Source organism: Hyaloscypha bicolor, assembly GCF_002865645.1.
Source record: "Hyaloscypha bicolor E unplaced genomic scaffold K444scaffold_10, whole genome shotgun sequence".
Lineage (NCBI taxonomy): Eukaryota > Fungi > Ascomycota > Leotiomycetes > Helotiales > Hyaloscyphaceae > Hyaloscypha > Hyaloscypha bicolor.
Window position 1 is genome coordinate 2,573,492 of NW_020194512.1, and position 19,407 is coordinate 2,592,898.

The 19,407-nt window shown below is 40.9% G+C and overlaps 3 protein-coding genes across 3 annotated transcripts; 2 read left to right on the forward strand and 1 right to left on the reverse strand.

Moving 5' to 3' along the window:
• Positions 1 to 4,246: 4,246 nt before the first annotated feature.
• Positions 4,247 to 7,740, forward strand: K444DRAFT_579012 (uncharacterized protein; the record flags this gene model as incomplete). The annotated part of the gene is made up of 3 exons (XM_024877639.1): positions 4,247 to 5,137; positions 5,185 to 5,362; positions 5,417 to 7,740. The coding sequence occupies exons 1-3, from the start codon at positions 4,328 to 4,330 to the stop codon at positions 7,738 to 7,740; spliced, it is 3,312 nt and encodes a 1,103-aa protein (XP_024744322.1). The 5' UTR covers positions 4,247 to 4,327.
• Positions 7,741 to 9,030: 1,290 nt separating this feature from the next.
• On the reverse strand, positions 9,031 to 9,631 carry K444DRAFT_658475 (uncharacterized protein; the record flags this gene model as incomplete). Its single annotated transcript, XM_024886263.1, has 2 exons — positions 9,490 to 9,631; positions 9,031 to 9,425 (listed from the first exon to the last, which is right to left on the reverse strand). Exons 1-2 carry the CDS (start codon positions 9,587 to 9,589, stop codon positions 9,031 to 9,033), a joined length of 495 nt encoding a protein of 164 aa, XP_024744323.1. The 5' UTR covers positions 9,590 to 9,631.
• Positions 9,632 to 18,131: 8,500 nt separating this feature from the next.
• K444DRAFT_515671 (uncharacterized protein) lies at positions 18,132 to 18,437 on the forward strand (the record flags this gene model as incomplete). Its single annotated transcript, XM_024873619.1, has 1 exon — positions 18,132 to 18,437. A coding segment is annotated over one exon (306 nt), but the record flags the coding sequence as incomplete, so codon positions are not given.
• Positions 18,438 to 19,407: the final 970 nt, after the last annotated feature.

Consider the following 19,407-nt stretch of genomic DNA (forward strand, 5'->3'; position numbering starts at 1 on the left):
ATAGTATTAATACCCACTAATTACTTCCTATACTTCCAGATATCTCTGGCTATACTCTTAAAGTAGGAAGTATAATATATAATCTTTACTATATCTATAGCCTAAGTAATTTCGCCGTTTTTATATTACTTTAGTTCTGCCTAATAAAAGAAATTCTGGGCTTCCTTAATACTCTTCCCCTTATAAATTAGTAATTCTCGGGTTTTTGGAGCCTTATAAACCAAATGTGCTACTAGTAGTATAATAGGTTCTATAATAGGTGCCCGAATATTCTTAAGATAGCGAATCTGAGCTTCTAGCTTCTCTAGATTCTTCCTCTATTATATCTCCGCTTCTAACTTAGTAATATAATAATAAGCCGCCGCTAGCTTCTCTATTATTATTATTCTGCTAGCTAGTTCTAGGGATATCTGAGTTCTACTTCTTTCTTCTAATTAGGTAGTAGCTAGAGTAGCTAACTGGGCGCTTCCCTAGATATCCGACTAGATTACTCCGGTAATAGTAGAGGCACTTCTTCTAGTTAATACTCTAGCTATTAATAGTTTTATTTATTAATAGCTTAATTATCTTATAATAAACTACTTCCCGAAAATTAGATTAATTAGAATATAAGGTATATAATAGCAGGATAATATATAAGTAGTTAAGGTAAGTAAGCTATAGAGTAATACTTATAAATATAACTAATTCCAAGAATTAATTCTAATAAAAGACTAATTAATACCCCTCTCTAAAGCTAAAAGCGTCTCCTTATATATTCTCTAGTACTTAGCCAGATATATAAAGCCCTTTACTTAATTAGGAAATCCCATATAATTCATATAATTCCGGTCGCAAGCTATACCCAAAATAGGAAACTAGATTCACGATATCTAATACCTGTTTATATACTATTCTATATATCTATTATATATCTATAGTTAATACCTATAGTAAAGAGTTATTAGTTATATCTTCCTAAAAATATATATTAAAGTAAAGTATAAGATATATTTCTTTAAAGCTTAGTTACTATTAATATTAAGTAAGGTATTATAACTTTCTATAAGCTTCTAGCTATTCCGTAATACCCTTATAGAACCCGAATAGCTAGTACTAGTTATTAGATAAAGATATAGGAATGCATTTTTAGAGTTACCTTTATTTTTAATCTTATTTACCGGAATCTGAAGTCTTTAAATATTATAGCGCTTTAATAAATATACTAGACTATATATAACTTATTATAGGATATAATAATATATTAATAGAGTATTAATTATTACCTATAATAGTATATAGTTAATTTAATTATATTAAGGTTATAAATAGCCCTTTATAATATTTTAATATCTGAATTAGTTATATTATAATTCTTTAATTATTTAGTTTAGGAGGATTTAATCTTAGATATCTCGATATATAAGAAAGGGTATAATAAGGGCGGAATTAGTTAATACTTAATTATATAAGAAGGCTATATTCTTATTAATTTTATAGTAATCTCTTTATAAGGAAATATTAATATTATAAGTTAATTATAATAATATAATTGAGATAAGGAAAGCTAACTTTATTTTAGATAGAATTGTTTTTATATTTATAATTAAATAGTATATTTGATTTTATTTATATTATATATATAATAAAGTCTTTATTAATAATAATTCTTACTAGATTTTAGGGAATAGTTATAGTTAATATAATAAGCTAGAATATAATATACTCTCTTTTCTTTAATATAATCTTTTATAAATAAAAGTACTATATTCTAAAAAGCTAGAGTAAAAAGCTTAATTCTTAACGAGATATATATATAAAACGGAAGTAGGAAATAGTTATAGAGCTATATTATAGATATTTAATTACTAGTTGGCCTATATTAATTATATAGCAAGAGTACTAGAGCCCGGGAAATTTATTAATATAGAGAATTAGGCTTAATATTATAGGAGTTATAGAAGATATATTATTATTAGTTTTTAAATACTATTTCTTTTATATAATCCGGTAATCCGAATTTCAACTTACTAGCTATATCGGATATTTGCGGAATAGGCTATATTATTATATTATTGCGAGAGATTTCGAGTCTAGTATCTTAAAGTATATATATATATATTCTATAAGAAAATAGTAGGAATCTTCTAGTAGGCTATTAATTGATTTTTGGGTATTAATTTTATACTTTATAGACTAATTAAATAGCTATACTTTCTTAGAACTTGACTTTTATTTCTAATATATAATTCTAGATATAACTAATATTTGCTAGTTACTATTTAATATCTACTTTTATAATTAACTATTTTTACTCTAATATATAGTAAAATAGATTTGTATAGATTCTCTATCTGGATAGGTTTTTCTTAATAATTAGATTAAAATATAGTTTACTAGATAGCTGTAATATAGATTAATATATAAAGTAGGAAATAAGAAGATATACTTTAGTATATTCCGATAATATTATAAGACCAAGAAAAGAATTATAGCTTATATAAGACTAATAAGAGGCTTAATAACTCCTTTTATAGCTAGTATAATATAACTTGGATTTGTATTTTATTTATATTTAGTATTTGTATTTCTTATAGTAATAGCTAAAATATAATTTGAAATATCTTATTTATATTAATTTTTTTTATTTTTTTAAATAGTAAAAAAATATAAATTAATAATATTTTTACTTATATTAAGTTCTTTTTATTTTCTTTATTAATATAAGATTACTAGTAATAAGTTTAATATTTTATATTATATTATTTATTATAATATAAAGAGAAAAGAATTTAATTTACTAAAATAATATTAAAAAGTACTTATAAAATTAATTTTATAGAGTTTTCTTTACTATAGAATTAATCTTATAGGGCTTTATTTACTATAGAATTGATTTTATAGTAAAGGAAAGTTAAATCTTAAATTTACTTAGTAGATAAGAAATTATATACTATAGTATTAATATTATAGGGATATAGTACTATAGTATAGAAGCTATAGATATAGAGAATAAAGCTATTTGCAAGGCTTGGCAAAAAATATATCTTAGGCAAGAGTAGTAAATATATATTATACCTAAGGAGGCAAGTATATATATAGGGTTGCGAGATAGTATATAAGAAATAGGGCATTATATGGAAAAACTTATAGAATTAACGATTTTCTAATATAGGAGGTCAGGAGGGATTAAATAGTTCTCTTTTTATATAAGTACCCGTTCTAGGGTCTGCCCAGAGAGGGTGCTTATATATTCCAATCAGAGTTGGCCTCCTGTTATTTCCCCTTTGGGCGTATATCCATGTTTTAGGAATGCTACACGAGCAAAACAGGGATGTTATAGGGATTGGCAGGGGCACACTTCTTTTGTATCTATCTGCCCAGATACTGAACTTGAAAGATGCGCAAAAAGTCGAGGAGCCTTGGCTAGATATTAAGCCACAGTAAGGGACCACCCAATAACCACCCACACCACTCAACCGCCTAAAGGCCTATTTAACCAAACAACGCAACAAAATAAAGAAAAGGAGTCTATAAAAATGATCTACGACTTAATTATAGTTATCTTGCAGGTTTTTAGAATTTCCTAAGTACTTTGAAAAAATTGCAAATTTTCTGGTGTTCCTGCGGGGCGGTTGAGGGGTGTGGGTGGCTATTGGGTGAAACCTTTCTGTACAGGCATGACTTTCAATTTAAAAAAACTATTATGAGAGATCGATATCCGAGATCTGGCAAGAATATAATATGATCCTAAATCATCTAACGAGAATTCGAATACATAGTTCTCAGATACTAAATCTCGGTTTTGCCTAGAAGAAAAATATCCAAATAAAATTTTTCTTACCGAGAAATCTAAGAAGATTTATTACTAAAGTCACTTAAGGCCGTTGAAATAGCCCAATTTTCCTCAATAATCTGTGTTGTGTGTGTCAGGCTCAGCTCCATGGCATTAGGATTGGATGTTCTCAGAACTGGCTTTTTTCGTTGCCGCTTTTCATAAACGCTCGCGTATCGAGAAGGCAAAAGCGAGCACGTGGACTTGCGAATGTTGCTGCCCAAACCCAGCCCGGCGGCCAAGAACCAGGCACGTGCTCGGAGTTTGTTGATCCTCGGGGCGTGGCGGAGGTCGAGGATCAATTCCTTTTCGTTTGCAGCTGCTAGCACTTTTGCCTTGCTCTTGACCAGCCCAATCTAAGCGAATGTGTTCAGTGTCCCGGAGCCCACCGTACACATCTCCGTCACGTGTAGCGTACAACTGGCTGTCTCTCTTCAGCTCAGCCTCACGTCTTCTTCACATTGTCGGTCACATCTCGACAAGCGCTATTCACGGCTACATCCGGCTTGCGAAATGTCGAAAATATTCAACAGGTTCAAGAAAGGTCGGGCCGGTCGCGATTCGAATCTGCCCGCAACTCGCGGCGAGTCGTCCAATGCATCGTCCGCTCCGGCGCTGAGCCAAAATAGCGCAGACCCGTCTACCCATGCCCCAGCATCTCAGCACCCTCAATCGGCGGGGAAAATCGGCCTGTTTGAGCTCGCAAAGGGAAAGCACGATGACGAGAAAACAATCGATGTGGTCGCTGTCCATGGGCTGCAGGGAGATTTGTATCAGACCTGGACACACGAGAATGGCACCATGTGGCTCGAAAGTATACTGCCTGATAAAATTCCTTGTGCTCGCATCATGACATTCGGCTACAATTCAGCTATTGCCTTTAGTAGCTCAGAAGCTATGCTCGAGGACAAGTCTATCGAACTCATCAATCGATTAACCATGAAGAGATCTTCCATCGAAAATGGTTCCACGCGGCCTATAGTCTTTGTCTGCCATAGTCTGGGCGGCATCTTGGTTAAAAGGGCACTTATTCTCGCCCACGAACGTTCTTTGGACACACACTACAGGACTATACTGGATAACACGAAGGCTATTGCCTTCTTAGGTGTTCCACATCGGGGAGCTAATGCCGCCTGGTGGGCTACTTTTGCAGCAAATTCTTTGAAAGGCGCCACTCTAGGTATGGTCACACATACGGCTCTAGTCAAAGACCTCCAGAAAGCTTCTCCAACACTAGCCACCATCTCGAAGCAATTTGTCGACAGAGCAAAATCTCTAAAGATTTACACATTCTACGAGACCCGAAAGCTGTCTGGGATAGTGGTATGTCACATACGTAGCTTCTTGTTTCTCGTGCTAATCTAGTACAGGTTGTTGATAAGCCATCAGCACTTCTAAATCTTCCAAATGAAAAGCTGTTCCCGGTAGATGCCAACCATAGAACCATCTGCAAGATATCGTCCGCCGAGAGTCAGGAATACGAGGCCGTGGGCGCCTGGATTGAAGACCTAGTTCGCTCAGTTGCCACAAATGCACCACACAACCTGCGTAAGTTGGCCAAAGAGATAATCCCTGCTTTATAATGTCTAACAGTGCCCTAAGCACAAGTACCATCATCGTATTTCGAAGTTCCTAATCGCCGAGTTTCCCACTTCTTTGGACGAGAAGATATTGTAACCAAAATCGACCAGGCCCTCTCCGTGAGTCCTGGCCCACATGTCGTAGTCCTTCGAGGTATAGGTGGCCAAGGCAAGAGTCAAGTAGCACTGGAATACTGTCGTCAAAAGAAGGATGGTCCGTCCCCCGATATTTTCTGGATTGATGCAACAAGCGAAAACTCTGTAACAAGCACTTTTATCTCCATCTCTGACCTCATTCGCACCACGACCGATCAGCTTCTTGATAATAATGCTCGACTTGCCTTAGTTCGCCGGAAGTTTGCTAATTGGCCGACCGAATTGCTCCTGGTTTTCGACAACTATGATGATCCTCACGAATTCCCAAACATCCAAGATTACTTCCCACCAAATAAGCTCAGTTCAATATTGGTTACTGGCAGACACGCAGATATCGGCACACTCGTTCTTGGTCAAGACGACAACCTCATTGAACTGTCCGGCCTTGCAGACACCGCAGCCGTGGACCTGCTTGAGCACCACAGCCAAGTCAAAGAGACGAATGGCAAATTTGGCGAAGAGATAGTAAAGAGGCTCGGGTATCACCCACTCGCTATAACGCAGGCCGGTACATATATCAGAAAAGGAGGGATTCCGCTGGGTGAATTTATGGATATATACAAGCAAGAAAAGGCCGAGATCTTGACCAACACCCCACAACTCTCTCAGTACCGAAGAAAGCTAGGAGATGCCGAGAACGAAACATCTTTGAATGTTTTCACCACGTGGCAACTTTCGTTCCAGCAACTGCTGTCACATGTGTCTGAAGATAGTGTTGCGGTCAAGCTCTTAAGGCTTCTTGCGTTTTTCGACAACAAAGACATTTCGGAGTGGATTTTTATCGAGTTTCACCGCAATCCAGTCGTCAACAAGACAAATGAACTCCTCCAATGGGTCAATCAATTTACAGACAGTCAGCAACGTTGGAGCAATCGCTTGTTTAAAAAGAACCTGGTCCTCCTGCATGATTTTTGTCTCCTCCAGTCAGTCGCTCAAGATGCAGATGAGTACAGTCACGCATCATTGCACCCTCTTGTTAAAGACTGGATACATCTACAAATGGGACAGTCTGCATGCCAACAGTATGCCCTTATGGCCTCGGAAATTTTAGGTGACATATTGCGGGCATTTAGGGAGAACCAACATTTCCAATTGCCTTTGCAAACAAAGCAGTATCTTGCATTACACGTCATTGCTCAGGAGGATAATGATAGCGAATACCTTGGTATTGGTTGTGCAGAAGTACCTCAGGACCTTGTAATCGAGTACGCTTCGAACCAGGGATGGTTCGCAATATTCTTTACCGAATTGGGTCTCCATAACAAGGCTGAACAGCTGCGGGTGCTGGTGCTGGAAACGAGGAAGAAGGTGCTGGGACCCGAGCATCCGGACACGCTCGTGAGCATAAGTAACTTAGCGTTAACGTACTTGAATCAGGGACGGTGGAAGGAGGCAGAACCGCTACAGGTACAGGTATTAGAGACAAGCAAGAATGTGCTAGGCGCCGAGCATCCGGACACGCTCGTGAGCATGAGTAACCTGGCGTCAACATACGAGAATCAGGGCCGGTGGGAGGAGGCTAAATCGCTAAAGATACAGGTATTAGAGACGAGGAAGAGGGTACTAGGCCCCGAGCATCGGGATACGCTCGTGAGCATGAATAACCTGGCATCAACGTACAGGAATCAGGGCCGGTGGGAGGAGGCTGAAACGCTAGAGGTACAGGTATTAGAGACGAGGAAGAGGGTACTAGGCCCCGAGCATCGGGATACGCTCGTGAGCATGAATAACCTGGCATCAACGTACAGGAATCAGGGCCGGTGGGAGGAGGCTGAAACGCTAGAGGTACAGGTATTAGAGACGATGGAGAGGGTACTAGGCCCCGAGCATCCGGATACGCTTATGAGCATGGGTAACCTGGCGTCAACGTACAGGAATCAGGGCCGGCGGGAGGAGGCTGAAACGCTAGGGGTACAGGTATTAGAGACGATGGAGAGGGTACTAGGCCCCGAGCATCCGGACACGCTCACTAGCATGAACAACCTGGCATGGGCGTGGAAACAGCAGGGCCTACATTCAAAAGCTCTTCAGTTAATGGAAGAATGTGTGCAGCTAAGAACTCGCATATTAGGTAATAATCATCCGAATACGTTAACTTCTAGTGCGGCATTGCTTGAATGGCAAGCAGAGAATTTGGAGATTAGTAGCTTAGTCGAAGAAAATCCAGCGGTCAATAATATAGCTAGTTAGACTCAATAGGAAAAAGAATACAAACATATATAAAAGGCCGACTCGAAGTATAGAAAGACGCCATAACCTATATAGTAGCATCTAAATCAAAATAGCATATTAAGAGCAGCGTTATTAGAAGCTATATTGTTGGGTTTATGTGCTCTCGATTTTGCAACTTGAATCTTGGAACTCATTTCAAGAATCTCGATTTGCCTCGAGAGCGAAACAGCAGCGCTTAGACGAAAGAAACCCAAGAACCGTATTCTCATCCGAATTTGACTTAACGACCATGATTTCATCTCCTAGATATGGTATATATAGCACCTCCAAGACCAGAGTGAGCTGAGTCTGTAAAGGTAACCCAATTTTCCTCGGTTTGTAATACGGAAGCCGCGAGTCACAACTCAGGATAACGCAGCTTCTCTGTTGCATTCTCAGATCTTGGTATTATGAATCAATTTTCTCTCTCTCGTGCCTCGTATTTGGTTAGTAAGCTTGCCGTTCTTGCTTGAGCGCTCATCACCCTCGGCTTAGCCAACTCGCCCGAGTAACCTGAAGGCCCCGAGTAACTTGCCTGATATTTAATTTTTGAAAGGGTGCTGGGTAAAGTCTTGGTATTTCTTGGCATTTCTGGACTCGCAAACGCTGATTTAAGGCCCTCGGGCTGCGGCACCAAAAGCGAATGAATTATTATTCCTTCTAGAATTGTAAAATTGGAGACATATTGAATAATTACATTTAATTAGCTCTTGGTCATGCATATGACAATAGAGTTATTTGCGGAAGCGCAAAATGAGATTGCGAATCCCCAAAAAAAACTCGACCTGGTGGACTGCCCAATTTTACCCCTTTTGAGATGTTTTCAAAGTGCTCAGAAAATTCTAAAAACTTCGTAGATAATGAAGAATACTCCAAATAGCCCGAAAATAACATTACTTTCTCTAAATTATGGTATTGCTGTGGCCAAATTGAGGTTTGAGCGGTTGAGTGGTTTGGGCGGTTGGTGGTGAACTCTTCTGGTTACAGCGCTTGTGGTATATCCCACGTGAAACGGTCAACTTTTGCGGATACCTTGCTCTGCAGCCCACTCAACTCGGCGATTTTAATTTTCTCTCTTTCGCGTCGTGCAAGTATAAGATCTCGTCGAAAGCAGGAGCTGCCTCTGGGCCAGGGACTCTAATGTGAGAGTGGAGTTTTATTTCTTCGCAAATTCTACCTAAAGTACACTGAGCTTCTCCCCATGTATTCTATCTTCCCCAATGCCCATCTACCGGAATTCTACCTCTCCATCACCATCCAGCAACTCCTCTACATAGCAAACAAGATCAAGAATGAAACCATCAAGGCAAACAAGCCAGTGGCCTCAGCAAAGGCAAACCCCAAAATAGCATAAGCGAACAGCTGTCCCCTCAATGCCGGGTTTCTCGCAACACCAGTGATCAGCGCGCCAAACACCGTTCCAATACCCGTTCCTGCTCCAATGAGTCCTGCAGCCGCAGCGCCGGCTCCGATCAGCTTCCCAGCGCCCATGATCGCCGCGCCGACGGTGATGGTCTCGGTCACGATGCCGCGCGATTGTCCGCGTGCGAGGTTGGAGGCGGTGTTGCGGAGAAGACCCCGGCTCATCAGGAGGCCGGATGTGCGGGAGTTGGGTTGGAATCGGGAGATGGAGGTTGTTGGACCTGTGCGGGAGGGACTGTTAGCTATCAATTGGCAGAGGAGGGGTCGAGGTGGAGAAGGGGAGGAGAGGTAAAGCTGTTGTCGTACCATTGGTGAAAGCTCGACGAGCGATTGGGTTTGCTTGTCGCAATGCGGAGGCCCCATTGAGGCGCGCGGAGCGGGCAGCCAGTTGGGCGATGGAATTCATGATGAGTGACGATGGAATCGAGGGAGAGTGGAGATTTGGGTCGTTGAATTGAAGTTATTGTTGAGAGGTGAGGAAGGGGATGGGATTCGAGAAGGACGGTGGAAAAGTACGAACGGCCTGCAAGGTTAAAATTAAAATGGCTGAAGTGCAGGTGGATGTTGCTGGGGTGCTGGGTTTCATTCCTTCTTACCCCGTGGGGCCACTTCCTACTGGTCGACCGTGCTCCGGCCTTCCCCGGCCTTTCCCCTCCCTTTTAGCGAGGCTTAGTAACGAGCCTGCGCTCACTAGTCTGTACGCACAGGGCATTTTTTAAGTATTTTCAGGCTTCGCGAAAACGCCTTCAGGCCTTAAAACCTAGAAGTCACGACTTTCACTTTAAGAGTTTACAACCTCTATTAATTGTAATAATCTATAATCCTTGGAAAGGGTATAAAAATAACTAAATTACACTTCGCAAAATTAAAACTTTAACTTTAGAAGAATTTAGATTTTCATTTATATATGAAATGCCCTGTGCGCACAGACTAGTGAGCGCAGGCTCGTAAGCCCCCTTGCCCCCACATCCGCTTACGAGACAGGAAACTTTCAAGTGGACGTTGATCATTTTTACGTCAATCATTTCTCATGATATTATTATTTTCTCTTGCGCCAATTATCAAGACTAGAAAAGATCGAAGTAGATCAATATCTCAGAATTCCTTTCTTCCCCCACGCCCTTTCCCCTTCCCCGCATTGCGGAGTAAATTACTGCGAGACAAGAAACTTTCAAGCGACATTAATCGCTCTCATAACATGATAATTCCCTCTTGCGCTAATAATCAAGACTAGGAAAAGATCCAACTAGATAAGTATCATACAATTTTTTCCCTCCCTACCGATTCGGCTCCTCAAGTTTGCGACCTCAACTCTGCTCGATTTCTTCAACCACAACCGCCCCGAATACCCAATCTCATTTGAGGTCTCCGGGGGCCACCGGATCAATCGACACTCTAGCATCACGAGAAGGCTGCTCAATCTCCGTCTCATCAGCAGGCACATAAGTTCTCGCTTTGTGGGCACAATAAAGGGGTAACTCTGGCACATGGTTGGATTTCGGCGAAAAACTCAAAATCGCCATACCACATTTGAGACTCAGTGCTTCAGTTTTCATCGCATCCAGCATGTTGATACCATGGGCCTTGGTATGCATAGCATCTCATATCAATCCTGTCCAAGCAACTTGGTCCACCGTTACAGATGGCGTCTTCAGTGAGAGCCCTGCGGGCCGATTGAACCTATTCCCCAAAATCTTGGAGCCAGTAAATATGTTTCAGTGACGCGCGGAGACTCTGCATCGAGGCTCAAGCATGCCGAGACCTGCATATAGCCAAAAGTAAACTAGGCTGCAGACTCTAGAAACAATATTCCTTTCGAGGAGGTGGGAGTCATAACAGTGAAAAGCGTGTTCATTAGGCCTGCTGGTTTCTTGCATATCACAGCCTGGACCTCGCAATTCATCACTCCAGCTTGGAGTTCGTCATGCATTAGGGCTGAGACCCATTTCTCAAACTGCGGTTGGATAATCTCATCTGTTCCTGAGTGAGTTGAAGTTGTCGGCATCTAAGCCGAGTCGTCGCCGTTGCACAGTAAGGTGGTGATAAAGTTCGAGCGTCTCCTTTGCTGGCACACGGGTGGCGTGCAAGGTACTCTAGGAGCAGGAGCCAAGGTCCAGGTATTGGTGGTACCACGAGAGCCTGCCGAAAGGTACGAGCCGGAAGCCGAGCCCTACTCTTCCTTGAGCTGTCCCCTACTATTAATTAGCACAAATACCCTTGTATTTTCCATAGTAGTAATTAGCTTGCCTTACCAAAAATCATGCTATATATATAAGCTTTAATAATGTATAGACACCTAGATGTGCTTTGAAAGGAGAATCGCAGCCTCACTCACGCTTCGACTTTTAGTATTTACGGTAGGCAGGGTGTTATTCGTTACACTAATAATATAGTTAATAGATTATGTGCTTTAAAGTGAAATGTGTAGAATTGAAAGCGAAATCGCTAATCTAGTTTCCCTTTATATAACTGTGATGCTCTTTAGTCGATTGCATGTAGATAAAAAGATCTTACCGCGGCGAACCTCAGCTTTAATCCAATATTTATCCTACTAAATAGATCGACTCCATTCAAGTATTATTAACTAACCTTTACTCTACGCTTTCTATAAATCAGATATTCTATCTTAACTCGACGCTTAACTTCCTACGCGACGAAGCCTGTCAGCGAAATACGAGGCAGTTGGTCATTGAGATTACGGTATTGCTTACCTTGCCATATCTGCTCGCGCTTATTATTCGAGAATCCGTGACAAGAAGCGCACATTACATATTTTGACACGCGGGATTGAGGTAACATTGGTGTAAGGGGGCGCATAGGGCAAGATCTGGCCTTCGTTGTAATAAAAGGAGCACCTATTTTGACGACTGGAGGATAAGGCAAAGGTGGACCCATATGCTGATACTACTGTTATTAAAGAGAATCCAATGATTGCGTACTCGGGGAAAATATCTCTTCGATGACTCTCATTAAGTCAGGAGCGCGGTTTCATTGGCTTCCAAAAGTGACACCGCACTTCTTTCCCCCGGAGTGGCTCCGGGTAGTTAAGGCGAAGCGGTAATAATATCTACCAGCTAATTGCGGAATAGGTCGGGCCACTTGGTATGTTCTCTGGACTCGAAGTTTGCTGGCTCGCCTGCCATATTTGTAAAACAAGAGCCTCGACATGCTGATCTAAGATCACCTCTGAGCATAGTATGATGTCGTCGGAGCAAGTGGGAGGAAGCATACTAAAAACAGTGGAATATGTGTGCATTTAAGAATTGAAAGCAAGGCAAGAACGATAGAGATTCGTGGGGAAAGGTAAATAAAGAAAACAAGATTGGAGGAATTGACATGCTGATTGGGACTTTTTATGTGACAGACGGGTATTGGGCTAGGGACGTGCAGCTCAGCTATGCCCTCCCAGTAAAATAGAAAGAGCAACCGAGGAATTGGGAATTGGCCCGACCCTATCATTGATGGTTTGACCTCCAAATCCATTGCTCAGATTCTAAGCGAATAATCTCATGTACCTTAGAACTTGTCCTAAATAATTGTGATAGTATATTTCCCCTCGGAATCAGCTTCTCCACCATCGAACCATTCTCGTTAAGGATAATTTCCCCACTGTTGTTCCTACACCTCTCCACTATCCAGCCCTTATCAGCTTCAATACCGTGCCACACGGTGGGGACGACTAATCTTCCACATCTTCTAAATACCCCTCGTTTCTTTGTTCGTTCCAAAACTAAACAATTGTACGAGTCGCTATGTAACCCCTCTCCCTGCAGAATCGGAAGACAATGCAACTCTGTCTCCAACGATGTGTCAAAAGGCTCGTCAGCGTCCATCAATGGACTCCCACTATACCGTACTCCATTTATCCTGAAAAAGCATTTTGTGAGATCCACTGAATCGATCTCTGGATTCTAGTAATCAACATAATTAACCGGTAAGCAGCCCCCAAAGTCCTCAGTCTTTTTCACAAAGCACGTCATCAACGGTCCTCGAACCGTCAATGCACCGCCTGCTACTTGTCCCATCTCATCTGCGCTCTTCTTCTGCGTACTTACACACGAAATCTCAATCTCGAACTTCTTATTCTCAGATTCCCGTCCAGGAATATTGATTTCACCATCAATACTTGCCCAAGACCATGAAGGCGGCCTATATTCTCTCGGTCGCCGGACTATGTCGTGAACTGACCACAACAAGTTTCGTTCAAGCTCAATACGCCACATCCTAGCCAAATAGTCACATCCCATTTATACTTTCATCGCTCTGGCAACGCCTGCTAAGGCAACAAGCTTGTCTCGTTCAAAAGTCAACTCACATAGTGAGTAGATGGGTACGATACAGTTCCAGAAATCTATCAGCTGCATTTGGCTAATGATTCCACTCGCAAAATTTTCCCCTTGCCCTCGGCTTCAGACATATTCCCATTAATTTTCTTTCTGACTTGGACCAGCGTTCCAGAATTCTGTCCCTAGCCTTTGAAAGACTGCAGAGGCTGGGGACGCTGTTGATGCCAACGGATAGCCTTCCAGAATACTCGGACGTAAACTTGCTGCTATGTCGGAGAGTGTTTGCGTAATGTTGGCATTCACCGTATCGGAATTTTTTGTTCTTCCTGCTCCCAAGTTAGAGCAATACTTTATGAATAGGTCTGGTATATTCTTTTTGAAAAACCTGCCGTTCGTTGGTCGTGTCCGAAGGCCGGGAATACCTGTGGGATAAATCTCACAGCAATCGTGCTCGGTGCATTCCCAGTATAACTGGGTTTTCCCGAAATGAAGTATTCTCTTTTGCCATTATTCGCTCCTGGAGAACCCAACCTCGAGAAAGTAAAGGCCCGTCTAGAAGCATTCCAGACGGAAAGTAGCTAGGGTGAATAAGCAAATTGCTATTGCTATGATCTATCTAGGACGAGGAGATATAGCAAGCAGTTTATTCGAGGGGCAATTTGCTGGGTCGTTCCGTGAAGAGTACTCCCTCCCCATCCGTTGAGCTAGTTGCAGCAATATTGAGGAGACCATTGGAGTAAACTTTGCCCATCAGAGCTGATTCTCGCTCCCCAACTTCCTTCGAGTTCTGCATTATGCATAAGGAATCTATCCAGAGATATTTCGTATCTAAGAATCTGACAACCAGATTGCCCACTGAAAGAACCTCGGTAAGAGTGAAATTTTCAAACCCGCAGGTAGGTGACAGGCAGTGTCGGAGGTAAGTTTGTATATATCTGCCTTTCCCCAACAGTGACTCAAGGTCATGTAGTTCTTGATCGCTCCATTACCCTTGGTCTCGACCAAGCGGATTATCCCATTCGTTAATTCATTCAGATCGAGAAGGCCTGTCGGCAACCAGCCGGATATTTTCGCAGAACATCTGAAATGCCTGTTGATGCAAGTTTCTAACCAGAGCTGGGCGCGATATAGAGGCCGTTCTAAATCTATGAATCTCTTAATAGAATGTTCGGAAGAATAGCTTTGAGCTTCGACTAATTCTAGAGTACAAACGTTATGAAGTACTCGACCTATTCATTAAGCTGCGTGGGTCAGCAAACCTCTACGGTCGGCTAGACTGTACATATAATGGTCCACCAAGGATGAAGGTCGGTGATCCATAGATATGCAGAGGATTATAACATTCCTATCTACTATCAACTCATATATAGTGAAGTGTCCGCTGAGGGCTTCCAATTTTTTTTGTCTGAGACGTAGCTTCGAGACTAGCTTAGCAATCTCTGCGAGGGTCGAATCCTGTTGGCATAGATCTCCTTCCATGCATTTCTTGCAAATATCTTCGAAGATTTGCGTGCAGGTCCAACATTCTCTAAGAGCTGATTGATAAAGACTTGAGACATCCAGCTGATGTGCGCGGTAATTGGTGTTGGGAGGAGGGCGAAATACGTCTACTCAGGGCGCGTGCTGCTCTTTCCAGAGTTGCCAGACGTGGTGAACAGTTATGAAGGTTGTAGAAATTACCATGGAATATATTTCTACCAGCCTGACAAAGCATCTTGAAAACAGGATTAAAGTTGAACTCGTAACGCTCAACTATAATGAGGAGGTATAGGTATCGCAATACCATAAGTATCGAGACTGCTGGCTTATGAAAGGTAATTAATTAGTGTTGGCGCGGTGGCAGGTTATTGAGAGGGGGGATTAGCGGCGAGTGGTTGGCAGGAAGTGGCAGTGGCTGGAGGGAAGTGATTGGGGGGAAGTGATCGGCAGGAAGTGGCTGGCGAGAAGTGGTTGCCGGTACCGAGGCCTGGAGCTAGCTTGGGGTCACATCACATTGCGCAAGCGAGCCCTAGTTAGGTTTCTTAGCAGACTTCAATGAATCATCCTTCACTACATGCAGCCCATCCAACAAAAAGGGTGTGCATTGACTGTGGATCTCGGTTACAACTGCACAGGGCCCACGATCGTAGCAAGCAACGAAAATTAAAAAAATTCAATATGCAATATACTGTGTATAACTCAACAACCACTAGTCGCGTCGCGTTGCAAATAAACTAGATCAAGTCGCCTTGCTCAGTTGACCTTCCCTGCATCCCCAACCGGAATCCCGCCATTACAGGGCGGGTTGCAATGGCCTCGCTGCTGCTCAATTTGTGACAGGCGTTTCGGGCGTAGGATTGTACTTGCAGTCGCCCTTACACCAGCAGGTAGAATCGTATCCTGTTGACCCTGCTGAATTGCAATGTTCCCTCCAAGCACAGTTGTTCCATCTCGAATGTACTTCCATACACTCTTGATTTTTGGTGTCAGGACCATGGTTGATGGTGGCGTAAACCAATTGGCCCCTTTCTGACCCATACATTTTGCAAACGTCTGCCGTGTGCTCATTGTCATACGTTCCGTCGCTATTCGTACAAGCACAATATGCATAGTTGGAGCATGCAGAAGTGGAAGATGCTCCTAGAGCAAGAAGTAGAAGTAGTCCCGCCTTCATAGCGTAGGTAGATTCAACCACAATATCAATTCTAAAAATCTATTAGTATATGAAAGAGCTATTAAAAACACGTATACTTACTAATAATAAAACAGTTCTTAGTTATAAGACCTTTTGAAAAGCTGAAGGGTATTTTATTGTTTTGGGCAAAGTTCAAGAATGCTTTATAAGAATATAAAAGAAAGATTAATATATGTTTTATAACTACTTTTATTAATGGACCTCGAATATAATTGCATTATAAGGTTTGCCATATTTATAACACTTTTAGTAATTTTAATATAAAAAAAAATCCTTAGACTTCTATAAAGTCTAGTATAGTATATAAGCTCTTAAATAAAAGGGCCTTTAAAGGGCCTTTAGTGGGTCTTCCTCGAACTAAATATTTGGCGGTTCTCGCTTCCAACTCGCTTACTATATCTTGTAAATACGGGATACCATATATAAAGCAAAGCAATACTTTTCCCTCATATAAAACGTGGCGTAATAAGGTTGGCACGGCTGTTCAAATACAACGTATCTACTCATGTAAATGTAGCGAGACAGGGGGGTGCGGGGCTGGCGGTGAGGAGAGTGGAGAGAGGGGAGAACGTCCTTGCGCAATTTTTGGTGTTCCTGTCTATACACGCTAAGGCGCACCCCAAGCTTTACTAATGTATATACCTCTGTACTAGGCTTAAAATAATATAGGACCCACTTGCTATTGGCAGTCAATTGGTATGCTATCGCGAAATTGTTGGCGCCATAATTTTGGATAACTCTAGTACCATACATACCTTGACAAGCTATTAACATGCCGTTAATACGTGTTTCCCCCCTAATATTTATTATTTTTATAATTATATATAATACGAGATTAGGGCCGCTTTACTAAAATTAAAGCCTGGCGGTCCTATGCAAGCTTTAGAGTTAGTCTTTAATTTTGCACTGATCTCAATTCGAGATTAAGAGGGTCACGTGACTTTAGTTTTAATATAGAGCTCTCTCTCTCTTTATAACTACTACACTCCCTAATTATACTCGCAAAGCTTTTTCTTCTCTTTTATAGGCTATTTTAAGCCTTACTTTTACTTATTAAGCTCTTTATAATATATATATAGGGTTATATATAATTAAAGAATATATAATAAACCTTAGATATTACAGGTATTAATTAAGGAAATTAATAGTTCCTTAAGGTTATAGTTATACTACTATTTATATTATAGGCTTTAGGCTTATAAATTACTAAATATATATATATATATTATTAGGACCTCTTATTTAGAAGAGGCTTTCTATAAGATATATAATAATAAAGTAATATAGAAATAATTAAGATAAGTAAGCTATAGAATAATACTTGTAAATATAACTAATTCCAAGAACTAATTCTAGTAAAAGACTAATTAATACCCCTTTCTAAAGCTAGGAGCGTCTCTTTATATATTTCCTAGTACTTAGCTAAGTATATAAAGCCCTTTACTTAATTAGGAAATATAATCTTATATAATTCATATAATTCTAATTATAAGCTTTATCTAAAATAGAAAACTAGATCTATAATATCTAATACTTATTAATATACTATTACGTATACCTATTATACTTCTCTAAACCTTATAAGAGAAATAGAGATTAGTTATATACTGAATTTAATACTATAGTTTTATAACTCACTAACTTATTATATTATCTTATTACTTACTAATAAATACCTTATATTCTCTCTCTTATTTAATTTCCCTCCTCTCTTTTTTAAATTATAGCCATATTACACTCGCAAGCTTGTATTAATATAACATATAAATATATAGGATATTGGTTTTTTTAAGAGCTTTTATTTAAATATTTAGCCTTTTACCTTATATTCCGGGTCCGGTTTGCTTTCTTATTTCGTTTTCAGTACGTATTGCAAGTAAAGAACTAGCCAAAATCTATAAGAGGTTTTTTTTCGATTATAAGAAGAGCAGTATTCCGCTTGCAAGCTCTCTTGCGGACCCTCCCAAGCCTCACTCGCTCCCGTAAGCCCCTTATTACCCGTACTCTCACCCGCAACTCCCTCCCAAGCCTTACTCTCACCCGCAAAGCTCTTTCCCTCTCGTGGCCCCCCCAAGCCTCACTTCTACTTGCACCATTACTTACAGGGCTCTCCCTTCCCTCCCAAGCCTCACTTCTACCTGCAAAGCTCCCCATTTCCTCTTGCGGGCCCTCCCAAGCCTTACTCCCACCCGCAAAGCCCTCTCCCTCCCGCGGACCCTCCTAAGCCTCACTTTTACTCGCAAAGCCCTCCATTTTCTCTCGCGGGCCTTGCCAAGCCTTACTTTTATTTATAGAGCTCTCCCAAGCCTTATTCTCGCCCGGGAACCTTCCCCCAGCTATTCTGCAAGCCCGTAGAGCTCCATTTCTTGTCCGTCGAGCCTTTCTAGCTCTTTTCTCCCTATAAGCCCTTTGCCAAGCCCTTCCGTAAGCTCTCCCCTGTATTTACAGATCCCCTTAAGGCTCCAGGCTTGGCGATGATCCTGGAACGATCCGTATCGTTCCTAAGCGAGATTGTACCTTAGGCCTTAAACTGCCCTATAATTGTAGGGAGCTTATAGCGTACTTCCACTTAGACTTATAAATAACTTTATAATTACTAATTGTATAAAAAAACTTTTAGTTACGTAATTACTCTATTTAATCCTAGCTTGCTATTTATATTATATATAGGAAATTTAGATTTAAGCTTATCTCGATGCGGCAAAAAGAAGTGTTTTGAGTTTTCGTGAGGCTCGTTTAATTAGGAAGTACCTCCTATACAAATTTACTATGTAAGGTACTTTGCCCTGGATCGTTCCAACCGTTCCAGGATCATCGCCAAGCCTGCCTTAAGCTCTTACTTGTACGTATGGCTTCCTTCCAACCCTATGCTCGCGGGTGATTACCCTTATATATAGCTACTTCCTATAGCTCTCGTCCCTTTCGACTACCTTTAATGCCTGTTTCTTTGCCTTCTCCCTTTGTATTCTCCTCTTTAAAGCCCTCTCTACTACCTGTTATGCCCGTGCAATTGCTATACTTGTCTTTTATAAACCGGCTTGCCTTTTTGCTTACGGTACTAATTGCGGAGTCGAGTAAGGCGTGCAAGTAAGAAGCGTGCAAGTGGGAAGCATGCAAGTAGGGAGCATGCAAGTGGGCGGGCTTCGGGCTCAAGTTTTGGTGTTCCTCACGTGACTAGTATTTTTAATAAGTAGTCCGACTATATAATAATATTATCTAGATTATATAATTTAATAATTAATTTAATTTAATCTAATTTAATTA